The following is a 12780-nucleotide window of genomic DNA, read 5'->3' as shown; positions in this document are numbered from 1 at the left end:
GATAAAAGGGGGGTCCCAAAATGCGTTTTTCCCATGCATTTTTCCATAGGACCTTTAGACACAGCTACAGCCCGAACGGCTGAACAGAATTACTTGAAATTTGGCAGAGAGGTAGTCCTCAGGTCAAAGAAGTGCCTTTTGTAGGTTTGGTGTAAATCTGTTCAGTAGATTCTGAGAAAATAGCCTTTAAATCAATATATATATCTGAGCCAGCTTACGGTGCGCTTACGGTGCGCTTACCGTACGCGTACGGTGGCGTGCGCGAGCGCGATTCTGATTGGCTCTTAGATCTTATTAAACATTCGAATTGGCCGAAACCAGGAAGCGGCGGCCGCCATTTTCTCTCTCGCACTCTGACAGGGGGTTGAAAAACCAAGTGCAAAAACATGTAAAGGGGCTGTTTACACAGCTCCCAAGCACCTAGCCATGTCTAGGGAGTCCCCAACGATCCCCCAAGTGAAAAAAGGCAATTTTAATTTTTTCGAAAATTTCGCCGCTTACGGTAAGAAATAATAAAAAATAAAAAATATCCACATTCTCCCCACCCCGTGTGCAAATGGTGCCCGAAGGGCACCTTTTGTGCATGGCTTAATAGAGCTAAACAAAACTATATTTTACCTGTCACAACGATGCTCATCATATGTCCTCCATGTGCGCACGGTGCGCGAAGCGCATCGTGCGTTCATGGCCCATCTAGCGTAACGTGGGCACGTGGTGCGCGAAGCGCACCGCGTGCTCACTGTGCGCGCACGGTGCGCGAAGCGCACCGTGCGCGCACGGAACGAACTGCGTTAAGTGGGCGCGCACGCCACAAATGGCGTAAAGTAACTTAGCATTTAAAAAAACGTACAAATTCACTGAAAAAACCATAGGTTTCACACACGTTATAGTTAGGAATTAGCATTTAAAAAACCTTGCAAATTCACTGAAAAAACCATAGGTTTCACACATGTTATAGTTAGCTGGACATTTTACTGATAAAAAACCAATGAAATTCCCCCGTTATAGTTACTGTAGGCAACTATAACTCACGCGACCGTAATCCTCTGCTGATGACATATGTGTCTTCATGAAAAAAAAATATTTGTAATATATGTATAGCTAAAATTTAATGGAAGAAGACATGGGCAAATAAGTGTCTAAATACAGTATTAGCATCAGCAGAGGATTACGGTCGCGTGAGTTATAGTTGCCTACAGTAACTATAACGGGGGAATTTCATTGGTTTTTTATCAGTAAAATGTCCAGCTAACTATAACATGTGTGAAACCTATGGTTTTTTCAGTGAATATATATATATATATATATATATATATATATATATATATATATATATATATATATATATATATATATATATATATATATATTCATATATTCATCTTGATAATGGCAGATTGATGACAAATTCAAGGGATTACCTGCTCCCTATATCGAGTTCCTTCAGAGTTAGGAATTTGACAAAACAATTTATTCTAGAAATGAAGAATTCAACATAAGTTTCACCATCATGTGATCTGCTTTATTTTATTCTTTTATCTTGCTTCCAGGCCCAAAAATGTATATCAATTTATATAATAATGAGGTAATTAAAAAAACTTGCTTTCCACCTACAACACTTGGCTTATCTGGAATTTCTAGAGAATTTAAAGACCAAGATTTTGTTAGGGAACATGTTCATTACTGTGAGAAAATGCCATCTTTCTTGCATAGTATGCCCCCACTTTTTGCTGAATGTACTTTGACTGAGTGTGCCCTGGACTCCTGCCAATCAGGTGCCAGGGCCTATGTTCCTAACCTAAAAACCTAAAACCCAAATTGGCAAACCCTGGCCACATGTCAGCCTCTGGTAAATGGTACCCTAGGTACCCAGGGCCTTGTGACCAGGGAAGGCCTCTAACGGCTGCAGCACTCATTATGCCAACCTTAGAGCCCCTGTACCCTAACACACACACACACACACTGCCCTTGCAGGCTGAGTGTCTGGGTACAAGACAAAACAAAAAGGCGACATGGCACACATCCCTGTGTGCCTTGCCCACCGCCTACACTGCCCTGGCATACATCAGCCACCCCTCTAGCTGGGTGCCCTATGCCAGTGGTGTGGGCACAGAAGCAGGAGCCCTGTGCCCCTACAGTACCCAGGTCAATTCCTGGGCACTGTAAGTGCAGTGCTGCCATTTAAGAGTACATGGTGCTGAGAGCTCGTCAAACACTAACTCCACAGCACCATAATGGCAACACTGAAGACTGAGGTTTGGTATCAAATTTCTCAGCACATTAAACCCGCACTGATGCCAGTGTGGGATTTAATGTACCAAGCACCCCAGAGGGCATCTTAGAGATGCCCCCTGAAACCTTACCTACAATCCATGTCTGGTCTGGGAGGCTGCCTAGGCTGCCACACAGCAGACAAGTTGCTGGACCCCTGGATAGGAGAGCCCCTGCTCTCCTGGGCCTGCAACAATGCACATCCTGGGCGAGGTGCTAGATCTCCTCCCCCAGAATGGGCAGGGGGAAGCTTCAAAGGCATGACGCCTCTGTGAGCTTCCCCAGGCCACTGGCAGCCCCCACTCTGTCGGGAAGCCTGGCCGGAAACCCCAAATAAGGGCAGGGGATGTGCCAGCCGGCCAACCCCACCCATCAGGTGGGGGAGGCGAGATGAAGCACATCTCCGGGCTCTCGCAATCTTGAAGATGGGAAGCCCTGCCCAATCGGGACTAGGCTACTGCCCCCCTCCCAGAGGAGAGAGGCAGGATAGGGGGTGTACCCACCCCAGGACAGGGACCCATTGGTCCCTGCCCTTCACCTACCTGTAACGCCCTTAAATCTAGTATTTAGGGGCACCCTGAACCTTCCTTCCCCAGATTCCAGAATCCGAAATACAAAGAAGAGCAAGAAGAAAGAAGACCTGCCCTGCAGCTGCTAAGAAGAGGAAGACACCAACTGCTTTGGCCCCAGCCCTATCGGCCTGTCGACCCTCGAACCTGCTCCTGCTCCAACCCGGCATCTCTTGTGGCCAGCAACCTCACAAACCCTGGAGGACCTGGCTACCTTTTGGCTCTAAGCACCTGGGACTCCCATAAGTAGAGGCTCTACTCAAAATCCGCTTCTAATCCCTGGCATCAGCCCGGAACCACGAACCCTACACATTCTGCACCCGCCAAGCCTGGCCTGTGCCGGAGTGAACACAGACCACGAGGACGACCCCACGGCAACTGTGACCCCGAGTCCGGCACCCAAGAACTTTCCTCGACGCTTCTGAAGACGCCTGCAGCCTCAGAACCAGGTACCCCTCCAACTGTGATCAACAGAGGGTAAGATTTCCCAATACCAAAAGGCCACCCGGCGCCCCACGGCCCCCTGTGCCAAACTCCTGGGTAACACCTATCCTCCAACTACCCAACTTACCTCTCGAAGTGGTGGTGGCACCTGAAGAATCTTCGTCCCCGAGCTTGCAGTCTTTTCTAAACCGGAGCTTTCCCATTGAAATCAATTGAGCGCCCGAAGGCTCAAAAGCACCCTGCACCTGGCCGCCCGACTGGCCCTAGCCGTGTAACCTTTGCACCTATCTACTTCCCCATTTGCCCTGAGCAAGTGACCAGGAGCCCAGCTCCCACAGCCGCGTGGCCTGCTAGTCGGCAGCAACCAACCAAGGCCCCCCTGCCTCCCATAGGATAACATTGGGCCTAACTCTCTCTGCACCCGGCTGCCCCAGTGCCGCTCAGGGTGTAACAACTGTACCTACCTGACCCTGGGAGACCCCTGAGTCTATGCCCAGAACCTTATCTCTGCCAGTCGAATACTTACCTTAAAGCCGATAACTCATTTTTTCCCATAGGGTAACATTGACTGGTTTTTCCTGTAATTTCTTTTAAGTGTGGACTTTTCAAACCTTAAAATATTCACCAAAAATCAGCCGAGTAACGAAAACGAAAATACTCACCAGCTATTAGGTGAGCTCCCAGTGCTGGATCTTGGTACCCAGCACTGACTCTGAAAAATATTCACAACCGTACTTACCAGTAACCCAATTTTCTTCCATAGGAAACCATTGACTGTTTTGTGTGAAATTTCTTCTGTCGATTTCTGCAAACTTTAAATATTCTTTATAAATTGTGAAAACGTAATTACTTACCTGTTTTGGATAAAGGTCCCAGTACTGAGTCTAGGCACCCAGTACTGGGTTACAAAAGTAACGAGAACATACTATACCTGCAACTTGAATTTTCTTCCATAGGTAATCATTGACTGTTTTCTATGAAATATTTTCTAAGTGTCAACTTTTAAAATAGCAAAATATTGTCTAAAAATCATAACAGTAATTAAGTCGACTTTTATCACTTGTTTCTAAGTACTGTCCCAGGACTGAATGTAGGATCCAGTCCTGGAATCATAAAAGTAATCCTAAAAGTAATCTATTGCAAATAACTTGAAACTTTCATTGAACTTAATGCATTGTGTTTAAAATAGTGTTGCCTATTGCAACCACTTGTAACTTTCTACAAAAGCCAATTGCGTATTGAAAAAGTATTTATATAAAGAATCTCATCCTGAGAAAGTATATTTTAATACCTATTGTTGGTTCTAAAATAAAACAAGCATATATTTTTTATATATAAACCATTGGCCTAGAGTTCAGTTATTGAGTGTGTGAGACCATTTGCTGACTGAGTGTGTGCAACAAATGCTTTACATTGTCCTCTGATACTGCCTTACTGCTCGACCAAGCTACCACTTTAGAGAGTAATGTTATATCTAACTTTAGCCTCTGCCAAACCTCTGGGGGCTGTGGACTCTGTACACCCTGTACCTATTTAGGAACAGTATATACAGAGCCACTTTCTCACAATTACAAAAGGAGTAAATCTCATGGATTTAGAATAATTTTGTAAACTAGAACTATGAGATTCATATCTGGTATTTCGTTTTTCAATTTCCGATTAAATTCCTAGAATTTGGTTCGTCACCAAAAAATTGTTGACCTGAAGAAGCGAGAACTCTTGCGAAACACCCTAGCATAGATGTTACAGATGTGATGAATGATTTGGGATCACAGATGCCATAGATGTTTGAGGAATACTTTTGATCATGTGAAGTGTTAACCACAATAATATGTGACAGCTAAGTTGAGTGCGACCCTTAAATTACATATTGGTATTAGACTCCACAGTTCGCCTGCTCTGGTTGAGCATTAACTGAACTATAAGAATTGTGTAGATGCTGGCATTAATCTACACCAGTACAATCACTTGATTGCATGTTGTTGCCAAAGGCTTTTGAGTTGTTCTTTAAATGGTTCACTCCATGAACTTGTGCACTGTTGTTGAAGTATTCTTAAATTCAACTGCTCCTGCTAGACCCAGTTAAGGGTCCTGCAATTTGGTCTGCTTTTAGTATATCTGTCTGTACCCTTTTGTTCACCTGTTTTGTGTACTTCTTTTCTTCCTAGGGAATGGCACTATTGACTTCCCAAAGTTCTTAACGATGATGGCAAGGAAAATGAAGGACACATATAGCGAGGAAGAGATTCGAGAATCTTTTAGAGTGTTCGACAAGGTATGGACCGGTATATGGAGTTTTGACTGCTCAGATGGAAATCAGCGCCTGGGGTTTTCTTGAAAAATAAATCTTCATGAGTTGTCTTGGGTAATAACTCTTTGAAGATTGGTGGGATTGATTGGTAGTGTCTGTACGTGTGGGTCTTTAGCCTCTGCTGCATGTGGTGGTTATAGTGGTGGTCTTCATGCACTTAGATTGTAAGGGCTGATGTTGGGAAACAATAGCCATACAGACCTCTCTTTTCAGCTTTGATTTGCCCTCTGTGATGTAGTGTAAAAAGAATCCTAAGCTAAAGTTACAGAATAAAGATCCCCTCCTCTTTGAAGGTAAATAGTGCCCTTCTATCAAAACATTTGTATTTACCAACTTGGAAAACAGAAATACATAAATGTTGCATTGCATGATTTTAGAATACGCTTTTTCATAAACATTCTTGCACCATATACGGATAGTCCTGATTGATTTTAGGCTCTCTGAGAGCAAAGCCTTCTTTCTGTGTATATAGAAAGAGGATGCCTAGATTAACTCTCAAATGTCTGTTCTTCCTTAGGATGGCAATGGGTACATCAGCGCTGCTGAGCTCCGCCACGTGATGACCAACCTGGGAGAGAAGCTAACAGACGAGGAGGTGGATGAGATAACACGAGAAGCTGATATTGATATTGATGGAGATGTACAGGTCAACAATGAAGGTAAGTTCCCTAGCATGTATGGGAGGAAGAGAGGTGTACGGGTAAACTGTAAAGATTGCTGCTCTTCCTTTGAAATTGGAGTATCGACTTTGGTTTGTTGGAATGGGAGAAGTGTCAAGTCTGTGGCATTCTGTCTGGGGAGGTGAGTGATATACATTTTGTTACGAAGATTATTGCCTTACAAATAGAAGGGTGCACTGCTGGTCATCTTGCAACATGTTGGCTACCTGCAAACCTTTCCACTCTTACCCCTTTCCTGACTTAATCACATTTCTTTTCACGTAATGAACATAAAGTGCAGTTTCCATGGATGCTTTGAAGAACATTTCTGCTTGTATGTTACCCCCCCCATACATTCGGTGCATGGTTGGAATAGTCTCCATTCTCATCAGATGTGCTAGGTCACTTTTAAACCTCCACAGAGTTTCATTTTATGAGTGTCTTTGCTTTCCTTTTGTTAGATGTTCGGCGACCATTATATCAGTAAATCATCTAAACTAAATCCCTATATTGCATGTTTAGAAACCAAGCAATGCTGTTATCATAAATGATCTGCTGTCCCAAAAAAATTAGGAGCTGTGTCTATAATGGATGCATGGAGCAGTGACACTTCCCTGTTCAACATCTGGATCTCCTTAAAAGGGCTTGCTCAGTTTTTAATGATAGCTTTTCTCTCTATGCAGGTTTTGTGGTGGCACCTGTTGTAGGAAGCTGGTTCTGTGAATGGTATGCCACTGGGTGGTTATACCGTCCACAGAGTTCAAGGGTTCCCCAAAAGTGTACATAGCTCAATGTAAAGCCCAAAGTGCTCTATTGGTGGTAGTGTGGGCGAGCAGCCTTAGGCCTAACACAGAGGAGTGTAAGACATTTATGGCATAACATTGACCAATAATGGACACACAACTCATAACAGAGATCCACCCCAATTTTAGAAAAATAAACTTTGTTTGTACCTTAAGACCAAGATCCTCGCAGTAAGATACGTACGTTTTTAAATAAAAAATACTTTTCAGTTTTAAAAGTTGACAGTACAATTTTTGAACAGTTCAATGTTATCCTCTGGAGGAAAACAATTGTGCGGTTAAACAGGTTAGTACGCAACTTACTGTTCCAGTCTTTGGGACCAAAGGTTAGCAGTAGGCAAGATTTAGGTGCAGAGGTCAACCACACTGCTTGCAGGGGCCAAACTTTGGGCGGTTAGGACCAGCGGGGGGGCCACAAAGCAGCACCAAGCATACATCACCACCAGCAGCACAGGGATGTCCGGGTGCAGGGTGCAATTTCAGCATCTAGGGCACAGTGCTTTTCAATGGAGATTCTTCTTTTGACAAACAGGCTGCAGGCGTTGCACCGGAGGTTCCAGAAGGGAGACGATTGGCAGCAGAGGTGAGTAGCGATGTAGATGGTCATAGGGGCACTGTCGGTTCAGCACACCAAGACCCAGGAGTTTCGGGTGCAGGGGTGCCTTTTGACATCAGTCTTACCGGAGCCGATCGTGGTCAGGGGGAACATCTGAAGTCGCACTGCAGGTGCCATCGTGGATGTCAAGAGAGGTCAACCAATGCTGGATTCGAGGTCTGGATCGCTGGGGATATTTCACTGAGCAGGTGAGCCACTCAGACTCGGGCTGGTGCAGAGTGTGCAGGAGTTTCGGTTCCAGCTGGATCCAGAGTCCTTGCAGTTGATTTCTTCTGGACAGATCTGCTGTCCACAGGAGATTGGAGTCTTTTTTTCGAAGGCAGCAGTCCTCCCAGGATTTTCAGAGGTTGCTGGCTGCAGGACAGGTTGCAGGTTCGTCAAAGCTGGAGTCAGGCCCGTAGGGCTGGGGCCAAGGCAGTCATCGTCTTCAGTCTTCTCTGCAGGGATGTCTACTTTCTTTCTAGGTCATCACAGACCAAGTTTCTAGGTCTGGGGGAAGACCCCTAAATAGTAAATTTAGGGGCGTTTTAGGGGAGTAGCAGGTAGGGCCAATGGGCACTTTACCTGGGGTGACTGCACCCACTATTATGCCACCCTCATGTGGAAGGGGGCATAGACCTAGCCCTGATTGGAGGATTCTCCATATCCTCAAGATGGCGGGGCCTGAAAAATGTGGTTCACCTCGCCTCTTCTCCCTACGGGTGGATTTGGCAGAGGTGGGCACACCACCTGTTCTTCTAAGTGTTCCCACCCAAAGTGGGGGTGTAAACCGGGGGCTGCCATCTGCTGCTAGCAGCAGAAGCTAGGGTTCACATTGCAAAGGCTGCAGTCCTTTGAAGCTTCCCTCTCGAGCATCGTGCCCATCCTGGGGGATGAGGTGTAACACCCTCGCCCAGGATGTGCATTCTTTCTGGTCCCAGAGAGCAGAGGCTCTCCACCCATGGGTGTAGTAACATGCCTGTGTGCGAAGGCTGCCTAAAGTCAGTCAGTGCCCACACTTGGTAGGTTTTTCACGGTCTGCTTCTGAGGTGCCCTCTGAGTACATAGTTTTTAATAAATCTCACACTGGCATCAATGTAGATTTATTAAACGTTGTTGTTTTGTAACAAACACTCCTAGTTTCAGTGAAGCCATCATGGTGCTGGGGAACTCGAGTTGTCAAGTTCCACGCCCATATACTCTCTATGGCTTCCCTGGCACTTACAATATGAAGGAATAGATCCTAATACTGCAGGGACCTATCTGCTCAAGCAGATATGCCCACACCTGTGATATAGTTCACCTTGCCTTAGGGCTGGTAAGGTCTGTTAGAGGGATGACTTACCTATATCTTTGGCAGTGCTAGTTGGCATGGCACACAGGCAGTGTGCCATGTTGACTTTGTTGTTTTGTCTGAACCTGGCCACCAGGCATGCAGCAGTGCAGTCTGCATGTCCTAGGTAAGAGATTCCTAGGGATCCTCTTCAGTCTAAGTACCCTAGGTGCCCATGTACCTTTTACTAGGGCCTTACAGGGGCCCTGAAGGGCCAGTTGTGGATCAGTTTTAGGGAAAGAACACTGGTACTGGGAACCTGGACAGCAGGGACCCAGTACTCTGCAGTCAAAGGTGCTGCAAAAGCCAGGCAAAAAGTGCAACAGAACCCCATTTTCTCACACCTGTGTAAGATTAAGTAATCTTGGAAGAACAACAATGTTGTTCCTTTGGGGAGGTGGGGGGGAGGTGGGGAGACAGTGTCTGACTGAGTTACCAGGAAATTAAGGACAATGAGCTGAAGGCATTGAAGGAATGCAATACGCCTATCTGGCTCCCACTGAAGTAGGGAATACTCATGACTGTGGCAACAGTACCAAACTCATTGCAGTTAATAGAAACTTGGCCTCATAGCATGAAGCTACCACACGCAGAAACACTGGAATGTAGACTAAGTCAAAGTGACTTGGGCAGCAGGAATGCAAGTAGAAACTTAAAGGGGTAGCAGATAGACTTACTGGCGTGCAAATGGTTGAAGTAAATGCTCTATGAAGTTGCAGTGAGGGCTGCAGTCAAAACCCGTACATGCTGTGGGGCATGCTAGGTCTTGATAATGGCAGCTTGATGACAAATTCAAGGGATTACCTGCTCCCTCTATCGAGTCTCTTCAGAGTTAGAAATTTGACAATTTATTCTAGAAATGAAGAATTCAACATAAGTTTAACCATCATGTGATCTGCTTTATTTTATTCATTTGTCTTGCTTCCAGGCCCAAACATGTATATCAATATATATAATAATGAGGTAATTAAAACATCTTGCTTTCCACCTACAACACTTGGCTTATCTGGAATTTCTAGAGAATTTAAAGACCAAGATTTTGTTAGGGAACATGTTCATTACTGTGAGAAAATGCCATCTTTCTTGCATGGTATGCCCCCACTTTTTGCTGAATGTACTTTGACTGAGTGTGCCCTGGACTCCTGCCAATCAGGTGCCAGGGCCTATGTTCCTTCCTTAAAAACCTAAAACCCAAATTGGCAAACCTTGGCCACATGTCAGCCTCTGGTAAATGGTACCCTAGGTACCCAGGGTCTTGTGACCAGGGAAGGCCTCTAACGGCTGCAGCACTCAATATGCCACCCTTAGAGGCCCTGTACCCTAACACACACACACACACACTGCCCTTGCAGGCTGAGTGTCTGGGTACAAGACAAAACAAAGAGGCGACATGGCACACATCCCTGTGTGCCATGCCCACCACCTACACTGCCCTGGCATACATCAGCCACCCCTCTAGCTGGGTGCCCTATGCCAGTGGTGTGGGCACAGGAGCAGGAGCCCTGTGCCCCTACAGTACCCAGGTCCATTCCTGGGCATTGTAAGTGCAGTGCTGCCATTTAAGAGTACATGGTGCTGAGAGCTCGTCAAACACTAACTCCACAGCACCATAATGGCAACACTGAAGACTGAGGTTTGGTATCAAATTTCTCAGCACATTAAACCCGCACTGATGCCAGTGTGGGATGTAATGTACCAAGCACCCCAGAGGGCATCTTAGAGATGCCCTCTGACACCTAACCTACAATCCATGTCTGGTCTGGGAGGCTGCCTAGGCTGCCACACAGCAGACAAGTTGCTGGACCCCTGGGTAGGAGAGCCCCTGCTCTCCTGGGCCTGCAACAATGCACATCCTGGGCGAGGTGCTAGATCTCCTCCCCCAGGATGGGTAGGGGGAAGCTTCAAAGGCATGACGCCCGTGTGAGCTTCCCCAGGCCACTGGCAGCTCCCACTCTGGCGGGAAGCCTGGCCGGAAACCCCAAATAAGGACAGGGGAGGTGCCAGCCTGCCAACCCCACCCCTCAGGTGGGGGAGGCGAGATGAAGCACATCTCCGGCCTCTCGCCATCTTGAAGATGGGAAACCCTGCCCAATCGGGACTAGGCTACTGCCCCCCTCCCAGAGGAGAGAGGCAGGATAGGGGGTGTACCCACCCCAGGACAGGGACCCATTGGTCCCTGCCCTTCACCTACCTGTAACGCCCCTAAATCTAGTATTTAGGGGCACCCTGAACCTTCCTTCCCCAGATTCCAGATTCCGAAATACAAAGAAGAGCAAGAAGAAAGAAGACCTGCCCTGCAGCTGCTAAGAAGAGGAAGACACCAACTGCTTTGGCCCCAGCCCTGTCGGCCTGTCGACCCTCGAACCTGCTCCTGCTCCAACCCGGCATCTCTTGTGGCCAGCAACCTCACAAACCCTGGAGGACCTGGCTACCTTTTGGCTCTAAGCACCTGGGACTCCCATAAGTAGAGGCTCTACTCAAAATCCGCTTCTAATCTCTCGCATCAGCCCGGAACCACAAACCCTACACACTCTGCACCCGCCAAGCCTGGCCTGTGCTGGAGTGAACAAAGAACAGGAGGACGACCCCACGGCGACTGTGACCCCGAGTCCGGCACCCAAGAACTTTCCTTGACGCTCCTGACGACGCCTGCAGCCTCAGAACCAGGTACCCCCCCAACCGCGATCAACAGAGGGTGAGATTTCCCAACACCAAAAGGCACCCCGGCGCCCCATGGCCCCCTGTGCCCAACTCCTGGGTACCTACCTATCCTCCAACTACCCAACTTACCTCTCGAAGTGGTGGTGGCACCTGAAGAATCTTCTTCCCCGAGCTTGCAGTCTTTTTCTAAACCGGAGCTTTCCCATTGAAATCAATTGAGCGCCCGAAGGCTCAAAAGTACCCTGCCGCCCGACTGGCCCTGGCCGTGTAACCTTTGCACCTATCTACTTCCCCATTTGCCCTGAGCAAGTGACCAGGAGCCCAGCTCCCACAGCCGTGTGGCCTGCTAGTCGGCAGCCACCAACCAAGGCCCCCCTGCCTCCCGTAGGATAACATTGGGCCTAACTCTCTCTGCACCCGGCTGCCCCTGTGCCGCTCAGGGTGTAACAACTGTACCTACCTGACCCTGGGAGACCCCTGAGTCTATGCCCAGAACCTTAACTCTGCCAGTCGAGTACTTACCTTAAAGCCGATAACTCATTTTTTCCCATAGGGTAACATTGACTGTTTTTTCCTGAAATTTCTTTTGTGTGGACTTTTCAAAACTTAAAATATTCACCAAAAATCAGCCAAGTAACGAAAACGAAAATACTCACCAGCTATTAAGTGAGCTCCCAGTGCTGGATCTTGGTACCCAGCGCTGACTCTGAAAAATATTCACAACCGTACTTACCAGTAACCCAATTTTCTTCCATAGGAAACCATTGACTGTTTTTGTGTGAAATTTCTTCTGTCGATATCTGCAAACTTTAAATATTCTTTAAAAATCGTATAAATTGTGAAAACGTAATTACTTGCCTGTTTTGGATAAAGGTCCCAGTACTGAGTCTAGGCACCCAGTACTGGGTTACAAAAGTAACGAGAACATACTATACCTGCAACTTGAATTTTCTTCCATAGGTAATCATTGACTGTTTTCTATGAAATATTTTCTAAGTGTCAACTTTTAAAATAGCAAAATATTGTCTAAAAATCATAACAGTAACTAAGTCGACTTTTATCACTTGTTTCTAAGTACTGTCCCAGGACTGAATGTAGGATCCAGTCCTGGAATCACAAAAGTAATCCTAAAAG

General features: G+C 46.6%; 1 protein-coding gene across 1 annotated transcript in view; it reads left to right on the top strand.

The window, feature by feature from the left end:
• Window positions 1-12780, top strand: part of LOC146798639 (neo-calmodulin-like) — a 266479-nt gene that overhangs the window by 209823 nt on the left and 43876 nt on the right. The window contains exons 3-4 of the mRNA XM_085625965.1: window positions 5453-5559; window positions 6113-6254. Coding sequence (XP_085482091.1) covers window positions 5453-5559; window positions 6113-6254 — 249 coding nt within the window. The remainder of the gene's footprint in view (window positions 1-5452; window positions 5560-6112; window positions 6255-12780) is intronic.

The sequence above is a fragment of the Triturus cristatus genome, chromosome 9 (genome assembly GCF_964204655.1).
Source record: "Triturus cristatus chromosome 9, aTriCri1.1, whole genome shotgun sequence".
In the NCBI taxonomy this organism is placed as follows: Eukaryota; Metazoa; Chordata; class Amphibia; order Caudata; family Salamandridae; genus Triturus; species Triturus cristatus.
This window is presented reverse-complemented; position numbering and strand designations above follow the sequence as displayed.